The sequence below is a fragment of the Papaver somniferum genome, chromosome 9 (genome assembly GCF_003573695.1).
Source record: "Papaver somniferum cultivar HN1 chromosome 9, ASM357369v1, whole genome shotgun sequence".
Taxonomy (NCBI): domain Eukaryota; kingdom Viridiplantae; phylum Streptophyta; class Magnoliopsida; order Ranunculales; family Papaveraceae; genus Papaver; species Papaver somniferum.
The window spans coordinates 86,486,505-86,507,894 of record NC_039366.1 but is presented as its reverse complement, the minus strand read 5'-3'; the positions used below and the strand labels follow the sequence as shown (position 1 = coordinate 86,507,894).

Here is a 21,390-nt window from a genome sequence, read left to right as displayed (position 1 = left end):
TCGCCCCTAAAAATGCCAGGCTAAAAAACCTATTTTCTTGAAATTCTTTATCAGGTTATCCCACTCAGCTCTTTCGAGAGCGTTGCCGTTTCTCAAACCTTGCCAGAGAGACTCTATCGAGAGAGAAAAGTGCTTATACAACCTTCGAATTGAGAAATAAAATAAACCCAAGGGGTTAATGGTAATTTATGTTTTGATAAAAAAAAATTAAAATGAAAAATTCTCTCCGTAGGCCCGTACATCACACAATTAGTATATTCAAATTTTAAGATGGCCATCCTGCGACTATGCTAACCGCGTAGTCGCGTACTACTATTCTTCTTCCACCGCCCATTTCTGCCGTTTTCTTTTTCTTCTTCTCTAATGAGTTTTGTTCTGAGATAAGGTCTTCTCACGGATATCATTTTTAGGGATTAATTCGATATTTTTTTGGTTATAGAAGTTCCAATTTGATTTAAATTTTGGATTTAACAAGTGAAACTTGCAAAAGAAAAAAAAAGAGGAAGTTTGGGTTTAATTAGAGTTGATGACTTGAAATTCTAAGTGGAAACAATGAAGAAGGGACCTGTCCTTAGGCGTGTATCAGTTCGAGACCTTGCGGATAAGTTCGAGAAAGGCTTCGCTGATGCTGAGTCTGTTGGAAAATCTGATGAGGTAACACTATACTATTTCAAAATCAATTGTAAATGAATTTGTATTATATGGATTTATGTATTTCATGTTTTTTGAATTCAGTCTAAACTTAGAGAATTAGTTGCATTGGAAAGACATGTTCTTCTGGAGAAGCTAAATAGTGCACTTGGATCCTTGCAAGTCCGCGTAACTGATCGAACTAAAGATGATGTAGATGAAGCTATTTCTATGGTTTGTTTTTTTGCATATCTCTACATAATCGTGTTACATTTATTCGCCGTCTCCGACTCTCATGAGACTATAGTTGTTAATGAAATATCATGGTGCTTTTTATTTATTTTTATTTTAGGTGGCAGATTTATCTGTCAAGTTGAAACAAAGTGAAGGAGAGTTTTCTCAAGAAAAGGAGCATGTGAAGATACTAGCAGATTTTCTCAAGCAGGTAATGTGGTGAGGCCCATTGTCATTCCTGATAGTTTGATCGTGTATTGACAGATTTTCTGAACTGCTACTACCATTGTAAATGCATGCCCTTTCTCCATTGATAAATTTCTAGTTTCAAAACCTGCAAAATTGTAGACATCATTCCGTAATGGTTGATGAGGTTTTTGTCCAGTGGTCCACATCTAATGTCCTTGATTTAGGGCTGCTAGGTCCTTGATCTACATGGACTATCCAATATACTGGTTTTTTCTTTTCTTATTTATTTGTTTTTCTTTATGCCTTTTTGAAATTGGACATTGTTCAGTACTAATTTAACTGTCCGGTCTACTATGTGGTGTTTCTCTTCTACCTCATATGAGAATGCATTTGATTTTATTGATTGGTTACTATGTGGAATACTTATGACTAGCTGGTCAACTATTTAGAGCATCTTTGAACATTTGGTTTACTTGGTTAATCTTTTATTTGCCGCAATTGTGCGATATTCTGCAGGCTACAGAAGATACTAAAAGACTCGTTGACAAGGAAAAAAACTTTGCTCGTCATGAAATTGAGATTGCAAAAGCTGCAGTGCAGAGAGTTGAAGCGGCATTTCAGGAGCAACAGAGAATACCTATAACATCTGACAATTTGGTTAGTATGACTTCGTCTTCTATAACTCTTTCCTTGTTTTTCTGGGGAGTTTAATTTTTCCTTCTGTTCTGAGTTTTTTAGGTCCAGTTATCCAAAAGGAAAATTCTTATAAGTACTAAAGATAACTGCAGCACTTTACACTTCGAGTATGTTAGTTGTCATGTTTTTATCCTATCATAGAATCTTCAAGATTTAGATATTGCTAATTAACTTGATTTCGTTTGTATGTTTCATTAGTTTTATCATGGTGCAGTTGTGCAGATATGAGGTCCTCTCTTGAATTATTTAGCCATGAGTCTCTAGATTCCAATAGATGAGGATTGGCCGTGACTGTAGATTCAAGTTCAAGAACTGTCTAAAATCGGTTCTCCACTATGTAATGTCTAAAAGTCGTTAAGTCTAATCAGGCTTCCTTTGGATGGCGTAAGAAAACTTGCATATAACACGGTCTTGAGGTTAAGCAGATTTCCTTGTCTTAGTTCTAGAAAAAGGACAGAATACCCACATACCGGTAACTGGCACGGTAATACCCTTTGAAAGATCTAGTCAAAAGTTAGGTGCTGATAGCTGCTTCAATTTAAGCACTAAGTATACCAATGATTTCTTATGATGATGACAGTTTATGCAGGTGCTTTATTTAAAATATTAGCAGTTATTGCCAAATATTGATGTTTATTTAGCAGACCGGCCAACAAAGATTTGAAGTACTACGTTTATTTAAAGACGGCCATGTTTTCAATAATATAGATGATTAGCGTGCTTTGTACAAGTGCAAAGTTTACTGTATGATAAAAAAGAGAGACTACAGTAACTTTTAAACTTTGTTTTACCGTGTCTGTTAGTCAGGGACCTTATTTTCATTAAAATAGTATTTGTAACCTTGATGTGTTCTACTTGCTTTATATTTATAATAAAAAAGTTGAGTTTGTCATGTTCTGTACTTCCTTTTGCATTTGGATTTTAGGGGTCTGAAGATTTAATGAAGGAGGTTCAAGACGCTAGAAGAATTAAAATGCTGCATCAACACAGCAAGGTTCGTTTTAAAAATTGTTTGCACAAGGGTTATTTATTTGTTCATATAATAATAACACAAGACTACAATAGGAGTAAGAGCCCAAGCCTGGCAACGTTATAGCTTAATTGCAAAAACCCAAATGGCCATACACCCCAGTAGAAGTCCCAAAAAGAGTTCACAAGATTCTGGAAACTGATTCCTAATAAATACTACAAGCAAATATCAGGAAATAAATATTTGGTATAAATGAGAACCAAACTTCCTAGCTGTGGAATTCATGCAGAAATATTCTGAAAGACGATAGCAAGAGCATCTAGAACCAGATTTTCAGTCTGAAGTATTCTTTACATGGTGATCATAAACAAATTTGTCTTAGCATTTATGCTATTCATTTATGCTATTCATTTATGCTATTCATTTATGCTATTCATTTATGCTGATCATAAACAAATTTGTCTTTACATGGGGAGATCGCAGTATCCGTTTATGCTAATAATTTCTATTAGCATTTGGATGTTCTTAACCTTGCAGTCAGCTCAGAAAATTATAACTGAAAACCACTCTTTTGATCGATCTCCCCTCCAGTCCACAAAACACAAAAGACTAACTCATCAAGTAAAATACACACTATTTTATGTCATTCTTTTACTAACTTCTTGTGTGTAATATCACAGAGTTAAGGGGTATCTTTTACATTTAAAAACATAAACTGGGTTTATGTTTCTAGTTTCTCACCTTCGTCCCTTATTTCTGCTAGGTAGGGAGTATATTTAAAAAAAATGGCTTCCTATAATAGTCTTATTATCTTTAGGGTTTCATTTTAAATAGGTACTGGAGATGGAACTTGAACTTCAAGAATTAAGAATCCAGCTTGCGGAGATGTCCACATATTCTAATCAGCTTCTTAAGGAGGTTTTCATTCTCCCCCTTCTCTTTGTTCTTCAAATTTAGAATATTTTTGATAGACACTTAGCAATCGCAGGCATTCATAGTGTCTGAATGATGCAAGTAGCTTGATATTTTTAGCTTACTGATTTTGATTTTCTAGAGGATTTTTAGTACTCACTCTTAAAACTGTGGCAGTACTTGGTATCTAGGTTTAGGATCAAATGAGGTGTTGAGCCCTTAGTATGGGTTCTTGCTCATGCCAGTGCCACAGGCTCATTACAGCCCCGCCCGTATATTGTGGTTTTTTCTTGAATCTCGCCAGTTCAAACTAATATCTTTATTGTGTTTTGCTTCTGGATTTGAGTGCTTTTAGAAGAGGGCTTATCTGGAGGATCTAGGATTCTAGTGGCACTAACCTCTGAACTGTTGTCACCCTTTTCAGCTCACAATGAGTAAGGGCCTTGAGGTAAAGAAGTGCTACTTGTATGAATTGGATGGCCCTGAAATTCTGGGTTCCTATCTGTGCATCACTCCACGCACAGAAACAGCTCCACATCTTTCAGAGTGTTCAGTCCAATGGTATCGTATATGTTCTAAAGATAAGGAGAAAAAAAATATTTCAGGTGTGATTTTGCTGGCCTTCTTAATCTTTTTTGTCTTTCTCACGTGAGTTTTTTTTTTCGATACTGGAGTTGAATTCTCTACTGGTATAGTGATATATATATATATATATATACCAGATATAGCGAGGATACATCTTTTCTATAAATGCATATCTGTTTTGCACATGTATATTTGCACGCTTAAACTACACAAGTATACATATAACAGAGCAATACTGACTATACTGAATGATTTTAATAATAGAGGTCACACCGACTTTTTTCGTCAATTATTTAAGTTTTGAAAATTTGTACAATGCGTACTTGACTTGCGTGTTGTAGCTGGTCTCTGTCTTACTTGATAGAACTTTGCTTCCACTGTCTGATTTTGTTGTCATTCACTGTGATAAAAAACAGCTGTTATAACAGAAATAACAGTCGTTTTAGTGGTAGCGGCCACTTCCGTAAGGCTCGTAACTGTTAAGCAGGAAAAACAGTTTATATAATAACAGGAATGGTTGTAACAGCTGCTTCTTCAAAAATTATAACTGTTACAAGAAAACCCAGTTTATATTATTATGGGAAAAAACAGTTATAAGAATCACTTTTTTGAAAACTAGGAAGAAATGACCATCTGTAAAAATTGCATACTTATAATCAAGTTTGGAAGTATGCAGCACACTGGTGCTGCTTTTATCAGCTGTCACAATATATAGCGCTTAACATGTTTTATCTATCTCAACCTTGTTTCACATCAGGGGCAACAAAATTGGTTTATGCTCCAGAGCCTTTTGATGTTGGGCAAATCTTACTAGCAGATATTGTTGTAAACGGCGATAGACTCAGTGTGCAAACCAACGGTCCCATCGGTCCAGGTTTGGTTTTGAATTTGAAGTGAGGTCTTCCTTTCATCTTGTGTCTTTAGTCTTTACTTACAAAGGAGGAATTGAATCTTTTGCGACTACGTGTATATATATATATGTTCTATACTAACTGGGTACCTTCTTTTTTTTCTCGGAGTCCATTGAAATCAAACTGATCCAGTTATTATTAACAGCTCCAGGGTTGGGAAGCTATATAGAGGAGCTCGTAAGGATATCCGAAACCGAGTTTAATGTATGTTATCTTGTTCATTTTCTTATTATCCAATATATATTCCAGTATTCCTATATGCAAATTGATACTGTTGTAGTGTTGTGAGTGGATTTATTGCAGGGACACGCCTAAGAGAGGGCTAATAGTCTCTACCCATCCCTGATTTTAGCAAAATTGTTTTTAGCTACGTGTGCGTTGACAAGAAGTTATTTTTCAGTCAATCTCTAATTATACCTAAGCTATGTAATTTCTAGCCCATGTCATAAAAGAGTTTTAAACCAAAATCTTAAAGAGAAAAGTCTTATGGTTAGAAGTGTTCCAATCCAAAGGACAGAGTGTAGTTGGGATTTGTTCTTATAGTTCACTATTGGCTTTAGTTTGATTCCATCTTTTCTTCCAAAGTTTCGTGGAACATGCCTTGGAATTTGTGCTTTTGGAAGTGCAGACTTGCTTTTTTTCCAGGGATTTCATGGAAGTTCTTGAATTAAAGACCATAAGACTTGTTCTAAAGGAGGAAACCTTATCAACCCAGTCTTCATCCGGACAGCTTCATTGTCTCATTCTTCTTTAGAAACAATTTTTTTTTAATCTCGCCAATTACGTTTTTTTTTAATTATGTTCACTTAGTTGATATTCTTCAACATAGCTGTGTCCATATGGACAAATCACGCTTGCCTAACATGGGGCTCGACCCACACTGCTTTTTTTGTCTGAGCTTGCTGAGTTTAAGCTGTGGACTAAAATGGTATGGTGTTGTTTTTGGAAGCTTTAAAGCATCCCAGGGGTTTCTTTCTTACTTAATTATCGTATGGCCCTTCACTGTAGATACCTACTCTTGTTCCTTTTCATTCTTTGGGCCTTCATCATTTGTTAATTGTTATTCCACTTCAGGTAGTTGTTATCCAGATGAACGAAGAGATTTATTCAGTGCATTCTGTTCACGTATTTCACGTGGGGAAGATGAGGGTGAAGCTCTCTGAAGGAAGATTTGTCAAGGCAAAAGAATCTTATTCTACTTCAATGCAGGTAACTTTTGACGACATAAATTTGGATAAAAGTTTTCATTTTACCATAATCTCTAGTGACACAGGAGATTGAATTAGGTTGTTTCCGTATTATTGCTTTTCACAATTGATGACTGAAATTTGGGGTGCTCATGTCGGACAATTTACAAATCCAAAGTTGTATTACTTATTTTTTTGGTTAATCCAGAGGTAATATATTAAAAGAAAGCGAAATGTACAGAGCATTTACAAGAAGATGGAGAGCAAGAAAAGAGGCCACAGCAGCCCCAGAAACTTACTCTCTACTTAAAACAAAAATAAGAGATTACAGGCTTTTCAACAGAATTAATAAAACCTGGCATACCATCATAAGTAATTCTGTCTTCTTCATTTAACCCAAAGTTTATTACATATTGGTTGACAAAGGGGTGAGTTGGTCCCTACTGATTTGAAGGGCATAAAATGTGTAAAGGAGACAGTGCCAAGCTTTGATTGGGGAACCACCAAATCATTTTTATTGTCAGCTGAAGTCAAACAATCTTGTGTGCTTGTGTATGCATATTGGTTTCCTAAATTCCTACACCCGATCATGACGTCTGCCTTACAAATTGGGCATAAGCTTGGGACCTTCATCTTGATCTTTCGGTTGTTTAATTTTTAAGCAATGTGGAACAGAACTTTTAACCTGTGTACTAATCGTTGGACAAATGGTATCTTACATGTTTATCTTCCCTTTTAACTATATAGCTGTGTGGGACTAGAGGGGGTGGTAATGCAGCAGCACTGTCGTTGTTTTGGCAAGCAAAAGAGGGACTGTCCTTTGTATTAGCCTTCGAATCGGACAGAGAAAGAAATGCAGCTATTATGCTTGCCAGGAGATTTGCGTTTGATTGGAGTGTAAGTAGCTCTCGGAACCTTCATTTATTTATATTTTGGGTGAAAGAAACATTTTATTCATTATTCATTACTAGCATGTGTTTGGAACGCATGCTTCAAACGAATGCAACTATATGCTGAACGAATTAAATGGGATGAATCACTCCTTGAAAAGAATAATTGGTTCTCTCCCAATAGTTTGATTGTAGATTTCTTCAGTTAGCCAGAAGGGGTTCATTACATTTGAAATTTGGTTCAGATTTTCTGTCACTGTTTCATTTGGAAAAATAATATATAAAGATTACTAATCTTCAAAGGATGAGGTTATATATCCTTGTGTTTTGATGCTGCACCACCTTGCCTGATAAAACATGCATTCCAAACATGCCTTTAGTCACCTGAGTCATTCGTTTGAACGAATTTTGAAAATTTTAGATCGCACTTCTTGGACCGGGTGATTGCACAATTTGGAATGGGTGATTGCACAATGAGATCCTAACAAAATGTCACATCGGCTTCACGCCTTCACCCAATGTAAGTACACTGAGGGTTTAACAAAGTCGTGTATCTAATGTACGATTGGATAATAATTAGAATATTTCTAATGAAAAATTTATATTATACGGGCGCCTGATATTACTTGTATAATTGTGGCATACACTTTTCGTGTTGCTTTTGTAATTATTCATTCTGCTAGTGCATAACACATTTCGTGTTGCTTTTGTAATTATTCATTCTGCTAATGCGCTTGAAATGTAATTCAGTTGTTTCTAATTGTTTCTAATTGACCTGTAATTATTAATACCCATTTGTATCAACTAATACCCATTTGTATCAACCCTAATTCTGAATGGCTTTTTAAGCCTTAGCTTTTGAAAAAGCTCGCCTTGTGAATCACATTGAAATTAGACGAGGACCATGTGGTTGAAAACTTGAAAGTTCTGTCAAAAATAGACTGAAATTTTCACTGTATGTCCGTTAATGGACCTGCCAACACAAAATTTTGTAGGAACTTGGATCTGTAACTAATCTCTGAAATGTTTCCCAAACTAACCTATGATTTAGCTCTGGAAAAAAATATTTTTGGCTGTTTGCGCTCTGCACTTCGACCCACATTCAGTGACGTAATATCATCGGGTGTACTGCAGAGTGAGGAGAAGATTGTACAAAAAAACAAATAAATAAACTACTGATTAGTTTTTAACTGAGATGAAATCCCATGCGGCCACACCCATTAACCGCTTCCCAAACCGCTTCCCAGACTAATTATTCAATTACAACGCAACGATATTGAAGTTGTTTGGATGCCTGCCAATAGAAAGATGAAGAGCTTGGTTCTTATCACAATAAGGTCTCCTTGGGGAAAACAATTAAACAAAGAAGCACCAAAGGAATTGACATCCTGAAATTTCATCTAAAACCCAAAAGGTCAGATATTGATAAGACACTCCCTTTTATAGAACAAAACTTCTCATGTTCATATAGTTCAAAATCCAAATTCATCCTTGCTACAACTCACTGAATATGGGTGGTACAAAAAGTGGTAAGCTGTACGTACAATTGCATCAAAAAAAAAAACAAAAAAAAAACAAACAAACGAACTGTACGTACAAATGTGATGTTATACTTGCATCCAAGGGGAAGTATTGCGTCCTACTAATGAGCCTTCGAAAGTGCAAAGGCTGCAAGAAGCCCAAAAAGAGTAGCGGGCAGTCCTACTAACGAGCCTTTGAAAGTGCAACGGCTGCAAGAAGCCCCAAAAGAGTAGCGGGCAGATGCGATTTTATATGAGACCTATTTACCGAAACATCAAAAAAATTGTATCATTAAGAATCAAGAATTAATTTTAGATATACAACTGCATGCTTAAACCCTAAAAGTTTAAAACATGTCAACGGTTGGTTTAATATCAAATTGAATTGACAAATTCTAATATTTAGACGTCACCTACCACTAAGAACAAACAAAAGAGGTGAAACAAGGACTCAATCTAAAACAGCAAGAACTACATATTTGTTCTGTTGGTAAACTTCATTTCATCTAAATCGTATTGGGGCAGAGTGGAAATGTAGATTTTACAAAAATTAGTAGTTTTTCTGTTTATGACTTAAAACGACTCTGATGTACAGGTGCGACTTGTGATTGTAGAAGAAGAAGGAAACAGATTACCATATTGTGACCTGGTTGGATGAGTTCCAACTCGCCCGAGGTTCCACGTCATCTCTCGTAGGACTGCTGCTAACAAGCCTTTGAAATTTTCTAGATAAGTCTTGGGAAGACTGGACGTCTGACGGCTGCACTCGTTCAAGTGCAGTTTCGAAATGTGCCATTGATATTTCTGAAATTTCAGGGCTCTCCTGATAAAATTACTAGGAGTAAGTAACACTTCTATTGGATGCATAATACTGTGAAAACTTGGATTAAAATGTCATACTTCAATAGCTGCGAGAGCTGCTTCACGACAGATTAACGATATATCTGCACCAGTACAGCCATCAGTGAGAATAGACAGCTCCCGTATGCTGACATCCAAACCACAAGGCATCTTCTGTATGTGGATGTGAAATATATCTTCCCGGTCAGTCTCATTTGGAGGTCCCACATAGAGCAATCGATCAAAACGTCCTGATGAAACATTTGAGATGAAGGTGTCTAGTTTTATGGGATACTCAGATCTATTATTTGTTCTTTTGCATGAAGTAAATACTAAAAAAAAAACGAAAAATATACTTTGCCTGCATGCATTTTCTTAATTTAGAATACTAATTAAACAATTATGTAAACTGATTAAGAGCTAACGGCATCCAGCATTTCATAGGGTCCACGAGGTTATCAAAACATTGAGACTACTAGTCAGTTCAGGTACATGTAAGACTGAGAATGAGAATGAGCACCTGGTCTAAGAAGCGCAGAATCGATCTTGTCTGGGCGATTGGTAGCAGCAATAACAGTAACATCAACTCTTTGGTGCAAACCTGAATAGATAACATCATCATATAAGAGCTGTTACGGTGGCAAGTGGTGGATGAATAATAATTAAAATATAGTTTAGTTTTAAAATATCAGTTTAATTAAGGTACCAAAAGAAGAGTACTGGTAGCAATTTTACTGAGATTAGTAAGCAGGTGGTGGCCAGTGAAAGAAAAGGAACTGTAGTTCTTGGATAAAATGGTATGAAAAAAAAAATCTTACCGTCCAACTCAACAAGAAGTTGACTCATAACTCTGTCGCCAACTGAAGCGCCCCCATCGTTCTCCTGTCCCCGTACAATGGCAAGGCCATCTATTTCGTCAAAAAATATGATGGACGGAGCATTAGCTCTAGCTTTGGCAAAGACAGATCTTACTGCCTTCTCAGATTCACCGACCCATTTGCTAAAAAGTTCCGGTCCCTTAACTGCAAGAAAATTCAGTCCTGCTTGTGAAGCTACAGCACGTGCCAGTAGAGTCTTACTGCAACCTGGCGGACCAAACATCAAAACACCTGTCGGTGGCCGGCTGCCAATTCGCTTAAAAGCATCTCGATGCTTTTGCGGCCATTCTACAGCCTCTATTAGTTGTTTCTTAGCTTCAATCTGTCCGCCGACATCATCCCACCTCACCTTCGGAACCTCAAGCGTAACCTGGTGACCAGAAGCAGGAATTTAGGGTACCATGTAAGAAATTAAGGCCTCACAGACCTACAGACACCATTTGAGTATCATGACAGGAGAGCAATTCAATTTACTCAACCATTTGTTTCATCGGGTCAAAATGTGCAACATTTTGGCGGGGTTAAAGAACCTTGTGTCTTAAAATTCCAACTCCAAATCATACAAGGTCACAATCAATCTTTACCAGCTGCCTTGTTGTTGGCATCCACCATTACCAATATGATGGATCTTAATCCTCTCATTAATAAATAGGATCACGTGAAACAGTCATTCATTTTGGTTCTTGTCGATCTGCTGGTCATTAATTATGACACATCAAACAGATGCAAGAGCAAGATATAGGAGTTGATGCATGCCATAGTGTAATAGGTAAATACTGTTATTCAGGCATCAAATTGATACCAACAAATGAATTCCCAACTAGAGAAATTAAGGGTACCTCTCGCATGGCACTGGGTCTCACTCTCATCTTAGCCTTTTCAAAATCATCAAACGTCACTTTCGGCAAACTTCCTTCTTCTGACGTTGAAGTCACCTTGTCACAGCTTAGTTGAATTGAATTCTGAAGAAAAGTATAGTCATGATCATTTGGTGTACACGAACCAAATGGGCGTACATTCTCAGTCGATGCAGAATCCTCTTGATCTGAGGAAGAAGTGATATGCACTATACCATTAATGTCACCCGATGCTACGGTTATAACATCTGTGCAACTATCATCATCCAGACATGCAACCTTGGAATGCACTTTTCCGGACATCTGTCTGGAAGAATCCATAGTTTTCCTAGATGCAACAAAATGTCTGAGACAAACTAATGCAGCTTCATTGCAGAGCGCAGATAGATCTGAACCTACAAATCCATGTGTTGCAGAAGCAAGATTTTCAACTTGTGTGCTCGTGAGGGAATGGTCCATCCCGTTGAGAAGGCAGAGTAGTATATCCAACCGCTGCTTTGGGGATGGCACTCCTGAAATTATAATAATTTTGTGTGGTAAGGATTCTTGTAAACAATGTCAATAAAGCTGCATACATCCAAAACCATAACACCGGCCAAAATTTATGGTCTCGTGGAAGACATTAAAAGAATTCAATAAGACCATCTTCTGTAAACACTAAAATAAATATCAACTGGGTATTGAGACACTGGCTACAAGTAGCAAGAATATTTTCAAATATTTAAAGCTACACAGACCCAATCGAAACTCCATGTAGCCACAGTTCTGTGCAGACCCTTTTAAACTGCAATTAGCCATGCAAATATGTGCACAAGAGGCCACGAAAGAAGTTTTTTCGAGCAACCAAAACAAAAGAATCAAAATACTGAAAATTCCTAACAGTATAGACTGCAACCTGTAAAACGATCACTCAATCATAATTTTTAACACTTCATCCCAGCATGTATAATACTCCCTCCGTCCCTAATTAGATGACCTTCTCATTTTAAAATTTTATCTCTCTAAAAGTTGACCTATATCATTAGACAAGGGTAGGGTATATCTCTAAAACTACCCCTTTAATTGATTATTGTTAGTATAAGAAATATGTATAATTTGATAGCCATGTTTATATTCGTCAAGTAGGTGTTTACAAATATCCGTGGTATAGTTTGAGAGATGTATCATTTCCAAATTTTACTAAATATTATCCATAAGGGTATAATTAAAAAATAAAAAATACTTAACAAACTCTTCTCTCCTCCTTGCCTTAAGAATTGTGCAAACTTGAAAGAGGTCATCTATTTAAGGACGGAGGGAGCACTAACTACTTACCTTACAGACTCAAAATGAAAAAACTGTGTAATACCTATTTCAATTTCTCGGTCTAGTCTTCCAGGGCGTCTCAGTGCAGGATCAATAGTATCAGGCCTATTGCTGGCCGCAATAACGAGTACACCTTCAGTTCTACTAGCTCCATCCATCAAGTTCAACAATGTGGCAACCATCCTTTGAGAAAGTTCTTCACCTCCATCTTTTCGTGCTGGAGCAATAGCGTCCAATTCATCAATGAACACCTTTAAAATTAAAATTTTGCGTAGCTAATTAAAATTTTTACATGGCAGTAACAGAGTAATAGAAGTAAAAGCTTGGAACACCATAATGAAACTTAGGAATAAGAGACTGTATTTAAGAGGAACATGTAATGCTAATGGAAAGAAGAAAAGAAAGCAGAACTTTAGTGTCCGACAACCATTAAATTATATTTGTGATTTTTGGTAAATCAAAGATACAGTAGAGCACCATCGGTTCAGTCGCTCCGTGCTTGATAGTGAACAATTACCTTGAAAAGTTTTATTAATCGAAAAACAGTCGCTAAGTGCATTCTAGATGTTGCTAAAAAAAACTTATGCCAAGATGTTTAGCTATTGTATAATGGACCGACAACTAATGGATGTTTAGCTGTTTAGCTGAATAATTACGGGAACGAAAACTAGAACTTCTTGACACTTGTTTGTCGTACTTCTCATTTTTGCAACATTAACCAATGATATAAGATTCTAACTCGATTTTTCAGTTTATCTGTAGCCTCCCCGGAACTCAACATGTAATATCTTTAGGTTAGTCAGACAGCATTTATCCAAAAATAAAAGAAGTCAGACAGCATTTATCCAAAAATAAAAGAATTCAGACAACATCTATCCAAAAAGAGGCCCGATGAAGACTACGTGCTTCAATTTCACAACAAAGTTGACAGAGAACTATCTGCAAAGGAGATGATACACAAAAATAAAATAAATGAAGACAGGAATTTATTTTGCAAGGTTGAGACAGAAACAGTTCTAACCACAGCAGGTGCAGCTCGAGTAGCTGAATCGAAGATTTCGTGCAATGCTTGCTCACTTTCTCCATGGAACTGACTGATAATCTCAGGTCCATTTATGGAGAACAGGTTGACACCAGCATCCCGAACACATGACTTAGCTAAAGATGTCTTTCCTGTGCCAGGTGGACCATAGAGAAGTACCCCTTTCGTAGGTCGTAGACCCATGCTGAAGAATTTCCAGTAGTATGTCGGTAAATAATACAACTGGTGCAAACCAGTAACCGAAAGCAAACTACATCGAAAGTGGCCGTGGTTTCTTCAACACAAATTTGTTAAGTACATACCTTGACAGAGTGGCATTGACTGATGAAGAAACAATTATTTCTTTTAGCATTCCAAATTCTTTTGATAGACCACCTAATTTTGAATCACTGATCCCCTCTTTCTCAGTGATATCTTTTGATGAAACCTCTACCAGAGGCATATGCTTTCCATAAGGATTTTGTGTACTTAATGACAATGAAGTACACAGATGTACTTCTGTTTCAGCATCCAAGAAAAAGGCAAATCTCCCCTGGTCCAGATCAGGATATTGAGCCTCATCACGAGATAACTCATATCTTCCTCCGTTTACCAATTTCTGTCTAACGGCATCCGTCAATAACCTCTTTGTACCCATCACACTGAAAAAATAGGTTTCTTTGCACATAGGAATGGCAACAAGATTCCCATGGAGTAAAAGGCGATCATGTAGCCATAGTTTTGCGCAAGTCTGATAAATCTCCCTTGTACATTTATCCCCAAAGGATTCTTCTAATAATTTCTTCCGATCAATTGCAGCTTCACTTATGTCATATGGAACAGACAATGTCTCACCTGAATGGCGCACAGTGGATACAGAATCTCGGTATCGTTCAAGAGTAACACCAGGAGGTTTATGTTTCGGCTGGTACGTTACAGGCGTCTTGGGAGATGACTCCCCAATCTCCAACCGATCTTGATGTGCTCCTGCCCTAGAATTAGTTACAGACAAGCCGGTGTCATTTTCTTTAGGTCTTTCATGTAATGCGACGAGTTCTAAATTGAAATACTTGCAATTGCAGAGGGGGAGAAGAGATGCAGTCACATTTGATGCAAGCAACTTATCAGTCCCATTTACAGTGCCTTCTGTAAAACAGGTCTGGATCGGATGTATAAAAAGTGTCTTGCCAGGAGCAGGAAGGCCCAGTGTACATGAAAGGCTCCATGAGAGTCGCGCGCAGTTCGTTACTATCTACAGTACCAGCAGAATCATTCACTAGTTAAAAGCTTTATTCCAAAAAGACGACAAGAACAATCATCAAGGCGTTAAAAGCTTACTCCTGCTAACTTAAAATTAATGCAAACAACGAAGAAATGACTATGAATGTCACAAGAGGATTAGCAATTTAAGGGAAAAGTAAGAATTTCGGTTAGGAATTCTAAAATTCCAGAAATAGATGGACCCATCTGTTATTGGAGCATTATACAGTTTAGCTCCCGGTAGTAATCCTATGTATAACAATAACTACATGTATCTGTACCCTGTGCAAAACACAAGGCTTTTCTGTTATACAAAAAGTGATTCATACAAAACATCCTCTAACATTGTTTGATTGTCCTTTAATGACATTTAACCCGAATCTAAATTTGATTTATAAGAGATTTGTGTATGTTTTTAAAGATATTAGTCTATCCTAAAGAATATCCACTCATTTGAGCACTTATTTCTGATGACATGAAGTTATCTGTTTGAAGATAACGCTATACCTCAATTTAATTGTTCTAGATGATGCGAGCATATTTCAAATAGTTTTGAACTTTTTCAAAACAGGTGCCAAAGTGGAAGTACAAATAATGAACTGAAGGTTTCAACCCACATAACTGAACGGCTCAAGTATTAGAAGATTAAAATCTGTATAACATGGTCTCCTGAAATGGGAAAAATGATCAAATGAGAAACAGTTTTCTCATGTTAACGAAAACCATAATCCTATCTTTCACGTGAAATAGTTTCATCTAGAAGATCACTATGACTGAATTGGTGTGAATGGTTAAAGGGTGCAATCTTCATTCACTTTCTCCAGCCGATAACAATGTTACCAACCGAGGTATAAGAAGCACAAGTGTATTGAAGCACTCAATGACTAGGAAGACAATGCTGAGAAGGCGGAAGCAAATGCCCCTCAAAAGTAATTGAAATCGACCCTCATTCGAAGTAAGCTTCGCAGACAACATGTTTTTTTTATATTAATTTTTTGTTTTTGTATTCCTTACACTATTTTTTTTTTCGCTCGTAGGTAATTTAATATTCACATGGTTTTGGTAGACAAAGGGTGACATTCATTCTTTAACCAAAAATACATAAAATTCACTTTACATTTCAAAGCTTGTTTTTTGAGAAGGAAGGCGACATACAAGAAATATATTAATGTAATAGCTACATATTTCCTTTTTGTTTCCTAATACCAGAAGGATGTAATGTAATGTATATTCAAACCTCAGAAGAAGGATATGCCCTTGCCAGCGCAAAAAAAATCCCTACTCTGTCATCCCCACTTTGATTTGATAATGACTCAAGAGGAGAGTCACTGAAAAGTTTTTTTCTAGAAGAAGCAAGTGAGACCTGTCAATCACCAAATAATGTCACAAAAAATAAATAAAGCTAGAAATTTCATAAAATAAAATATGTAAATTAGGATTGTTCATTTTTATCAATCACCAATATTAGGACTGAGAATTTGCATTTTGAATTAAAAAAAAAATTGCCGCATAAAAAATAAGTGAATTACCGAAACGATGGAGCCTGGAGTTATTGAGGAAGAGAAAAAAGGTGATTCCGAAAGCCAAATAGTAGCAGCATTAGATCCTGAATAAGGCTTGGAACTATGGATTTGGCCAACAAAAGCAGATTTTGATATCAAAGATGGAAACTTAGTGGATGCAATTTCAAGTAGAGAAGCATAAAACTCTTCTTCTTCGTCATCATTACTGAATTCGGTGTCTGTTTTTCTTGCCGATGATGATACAGAGTCTGCTGAATATGAGAGCTGCTTTGATATTGGCGGTGTTTTTGAATTCTTTCTGGGTTTAGAAGGCATACTGTCTCTCTGATACAAAAATTGACTCCAAAAATTTCTGCTGTGCCTGGAAGGGTTTAGGGTTTCGCTAACCACAAAACTAGTGATATTTAAGACTAGGGCTTTTCATATGGAACACTTTTTAGTTCTGTGGGTGGTAAGAGCAACTGCAATGGACGAGTAAACCCAAATTTTCAGTCGAGTGGGCTGGCGTAGTGGGACGGACCATCGATCAAAATTTGATCAAAGAGTAAAATCCAGACCAAATTTGGTCTGGGATCAGGACCAAATCCAAATATAGTCGGGCGTTGATATAATCTCCGCTACACATCGGGCGTTGATATAATCTCCGCCATTCATCGGGCGTTGATATAATGTACGCATGAAACGGGGCGTTGATATAATGTACGCCCGATGGGGCGTTGATATAATGTACGCATGAAACGGGCGTTGATATACTTAACGCCCCACTTTCACAAATTTTCAAAACTTACATGGGGCGTTGATATACTTAACGCCCCATTTTTTTCTTTTTTCTTTTTTTTTTTTGTTTGTGAAGCGTAGAACAATACCAACGCCCCACTCGCGCGTTATCTTTACCAACGCCCCATTCGGGCGTTATCTTTACCAACGCCTGATCCCAGGCGTAATGTTTATCAACGCACGACCAAATATACTCTTTTCCCACTACGCCACATGACGGACTAAACCCAAATTTGGTCTTTTTTTTAGTCTTTGGTCTTTGGTTATACTCGCACCACTGTGGACGCTCTAAGGGCAGTTCCTATGGAGTGACCATATTTCTTCATTCTGATCCACTATAGACTCAACAGAAAAAAGAAAATAGTTGGGCGAACAGGTAAATTTAATGGTTTGTCCACATCGGTTATTTAGCAGCCGCGCGTTTCTTCTCAAACTGCGGGGATCATCAGCAGACGCCGGCTGTTTCACTTAATCTGCTCGGTCCAAGTAAATTCGTAGGCGGCGTCGCGTAATCCACGCGACCCATCTCTGCCCACCAACAGCTACATCTGAACGGCTACAAATTCAATCATCCAACAGATCTCTTCTAATTTCCTTTAGTTATTACTCATATCAACTTAAAATCCACAACTTCACCTCTAAATCTCTCTCGTAAATCACTAAAAAATCTCTTCAATAGTGTCCCCCAAAGTTTGTGGTCGTAAATACACTTTAGAAGAGGATTTAGTTATTTGTAGAGCCTTTGTTTTTCAAACAAACGATAATATCAATGGGAATGAAGCCATGTCGATTCATACTTTTTAGCATAAAATTTTAAAATGTTCATCGCAGAAACTGGAAACTTGTTTAATCGTGAGGTTGAAGGATTGTCCCATCGTTTTAGTGTAATTAGTTGGGAGATATTAGGAATTCCTAAGTTTACTAGTGCACAATCACCGTGGTAAAATGAAGGGTGAAGGTGTAGATAAAGTGGAACCAAAAACACTAGCGATGTGGTCAGTATCTCATGGAAAATCTTTCGCCTCCAAAACTTGTTTCAACATTCTTAGAGAGCTCAACAGATTCAACTCCTTCAGCATCCTAGATGCTCCACCACCTAGCAATTAAATGAGGACACTAACTGATAGTTATGTAGTAGTTGCTTTATTCTAATGTACTTGTTTTAATATGATGTAGTTGGTTTAATCCAATGCAGTAGGTTTAAATTAGTTATGATATGATGGTGCAAATACAAATAAATTTTTATTGATTAGATAAACATAACACCAAACTAAACATAAAACGATGGTGAATCAATTTGTTCGTACATTTTAATCAGTCCACTTCACCAAGAAACACCTAAGACATTTCCAAAATGCTTTATGTATATATGTGTCTTCTTCTATAGAAGTGTAGAAATGCATAAAAGTCATGCAATCGGGCTTTGAGCATCCACTAATTCTTCGTGGATAATCTTTGAATTCATGATCTCCATCTCAACAGTGCTCGCAATGTAATAACTTCTTATTCAATGTAGCTTTAAGTTTGAAGTTTTCTTCTTGTTCTTTAACTTCATAGCATCATCTAGCATATGTGGTTCTTCCGGACATCTGGTATCTTAACATTGCAAATATCGAATCTTTTCCAGTTATGATTCAATGACCATTATGATGCGTGAACAACTTTTTTGTGGACACTTTGAATATAACTAAGAGCATTGCATTAGACTGTAGTTATCCATGAAACATAATGAACAAACCTCTTTTGCTTTAGCACATAATATTTACTTCCCTTTGCTTTTAGAAAACATGGTGGATGGTGTTGGTAGAGAAAGATATATGTAGGTTGGGTTGAGAATGAAAGTTGAGTTGAGTGTGGTATTTATAAGAAAAAAATATAGTCGTTGGTGATTCATGGGTGAGGTTTTTAGCCGCGCGGGTTTTGTTTGACCGCCAACGGATACATATCCAACATGTTTTTTGATAAACCCTGGAATCCTTATAGTGTCACCTATAGAAGTACCAGTGAGGGCATGAAGAGAGATTTCCATGTCACTGTCCACAACTGGTGTATCTTTAGCCTCAGAAATTTCTTCTTCTGGTTCACAAGGCTCAGCTTCAGTAGCTACCATCAAATACAATTGTTGTTTCTTACAGAAATGCCCTGGTCTGTAAACTTCCTCACAATTATAATACAATCCCTGATTCTTCCTCTTCTGAATTTGTTCAAGAGTTAATCTCTTGATGGGTAAAGGTGGTAGGGTGGGTGTTGTTGGGGGTTGTTGGGGGGGGGGGGGGGAGTAAGTAAGGAAGGGGTGTGTTTTTTTGGTGAGAAAGATTGAGAAGGGGACTGCCTAATAGTGTTGAAAGTATTTGAAAAAAAATTAGTAGGAGCTCTGTGGGTTTTTATTTGGTTATTGAGTGTTTATTCTTGCATCCTAGCAAGGGAAAAAGCTTGCATTAAGTTGGTAGGATTAAACATACTGACTGAATGCTTAATATCTTCTCTCAAGCCTCCAATGAATCTCATCACAAAATAATGTTCATTAAGCATGGGGTATTGTCTGTAAAGCAAAGCCTTAAGATTCTCAAACTGTTGAAAATACTCATCAACTGTGGTAGTTTGAGATAACTTATTGAACATCCCCAATATGTTTTCGTTTGCAGGGTTTTCAAATCTAAAACAAGCCAGTTCAGATAATTCATACCAAGAAGTAATAGATCTAGTAGTTTGTAAGTTGGTTAGCCACTTATCTGCTTTACCCTCCAGATGCATAGCTGCCATGGTGATTTTCTGGCTTTCATCTCGAATGTTGTTGAGAAAGAAATAGCGGTCACACTTTTGAATCCACCCCTTTGGGTTCTCACCATTGAATCTATGAAAATCCAACTTAGGCATTCGTGGGTTGGAGTTTGAATCATGATTACCAGATTGAAAATTGAACATGCTCCCTTCTTGATGTTGATAATTAGATTGAGAACCTTATGCTCTTGAGTTGCGTTGCTCCTCATTCCTCTTCCCTGAAAAGATCTCCATATACTTAAAAAAAATCTTCCTTTGATAATGCTGACGATTTTAATTCATTTTTGAGTTCGACGTTTTGCGCAGCGATATCATCCATCCTTACGGTAAGATTATGCATCTGATCTTTAACTGACTCCTCGAATCTATGCAATTCTTCATTTATCTCTTTGACTGTGGGATTCTTTTCGACCACCATGATAGGAAGGAATGGCTCCTGATACCAATTGTTATGTTTCCACAACAAGATTACCAATTCCAATTGAGAAAAGAAGGAGAAAGATCAGATTTAGAATCAGCCAGAGAGAAGAAGGAAACTAACGAGGAAAAACTAATTTTCATTCAATTATTTCTTGTTCGTAAAACGGTAGGTTTTTAAAACTTAAATGCCCTAATCCACTCAGGTGTGGATAACAACAACTAACCGATGCAAGACATCTGCCCACATCCTAAAGGATCAGGCGCCCAAGATTAATACACCCCTTGAATTACTAACAACACCCAAAGAAGTTATAAGCAACAGGCTAGACATATGACACTAACCGATTTAACAAAGTAACCAGCTTAAGTATGCGTACGGGTATGCGTACTTAAGCAACCGGATTTTGAGTTTGTTAAGTTTCCAAACTCAACAGAAATTTTCGGTTCGAAAACTTCCGCCAGTATGCGTACGGGTATGCATACTTAAGGTGACTAGTTTAGGAGTTTGTAATTCCCAAACTCAGCAGATATTTTCGGTTCGAAAACTTCCGCCAGTATGCGTACGGGTACGCATACTTAACCTGTCTCCTTCACCAATTTCGTATACACACATGCATACTCTTGGCTTACGGTTTATGGATTTATACACTAATGTGCGAACACACTATATATGCTTATATCCAAAGATTGTTACATCATCAACTCTTTATTTCAATCATTGAAACATTCTTCTATAATGACAATAGCCGTTTTCACACACTATTAGCATCAAAGCAATTTTCAAGATATTGAAATAATCATAATCGAAACATTCCAAGCCTACGTCAAATGATTGTATCACACAGACCATGTAAGATGTTATTCGGCAATTCTCTTATGATATAAGATGAACTTGGTCGAAGCGAAAGCTTACCAACACATATTTCGAGAAATATGTAAGCGAGATATACTCAGCTCGAAATCTCAAATGTGTATAGAGAAAACTATATCTTAACACGACTTAT

At 37.0% G+C, this 21,390-nt stretch overlaps 2 protein-coding genes across 2 annotated transcripts; one reads left to right on the top strand and one right to left on the bottom strand.

Annotated features, from left to right (window-relative positions):
• Nucleotides 1-284: 284 nt before the first annotated feature.
• Nucleotides 285-7,811, top strand: LOC113308301 (stomatal closure-related actin-binding protein 1-like). Its single transcript, XM_026556784.1, has 12 exons — nucleotides 285-654; nucleotides 736-864; nucleotides 983-1,075; nucleotides 1,570-1,710; nucleotides 2,675-2,743; nucleotides 3,554-3,637; nucleotides 4,056-4,236; nucleotides 4,974-5,090; nucleotides 5,273-5,331; nucleotides 6,202-6,336; nucleotides 7,062-7,211; nucleotides 7,626-7,811. The coding sequence occupies exons 1-12, from the start codon at nucleotides 553-555 to the stop codon at nucleotides 7,668-7,670; spliced, it is 1,305 nt and encodes a 434-aa protein (XP_026412569.1). The 5' UTR covers nucleotides 285-552; the 3' UTR covers nucleotides 7,671-7,811.
• An 836-nt stretch (nucleotides 7,812-8,647) lies between these two features.
• Nucleotides 8,648-16,822, bottom strand: LOC113310960 (calmodulin-interacting protein 111-like). The gene is made up of 11 exons (XM_026559785.1): nucleotides 16,415-16,822; nucleotides 16,123-16,248; nucleotides 13,949-14,877; nucleotides 13,626-13,830; nucleotides 12,648-12,855; nucleotides 11,282-11,811; nucleotides 10,383-10,812; nucleotides 10,085-10,165; nucleotides 9,625-9,815; nucleotides 9,360-9,547; nucleotides 8,648-8,984 (listed from the first exon to the last, which is right to left on the bottom strand). The coding sequence occupies exons 1-11, from the start codon at nucleotides 16,721-16,723 to the stop codon at nucleotides 8,909-8,911; spliced, it is 3,273 nt and encodes a 1,090-aa protein (XP_026415570.1). The 5' UTR covers nucleotides 16,724-16,822; the 3' UTR covers nucleotides 8,648-8,908.
• Nucleotides 16,823-21,390: the final 4,568 nt, after the last annotated feature.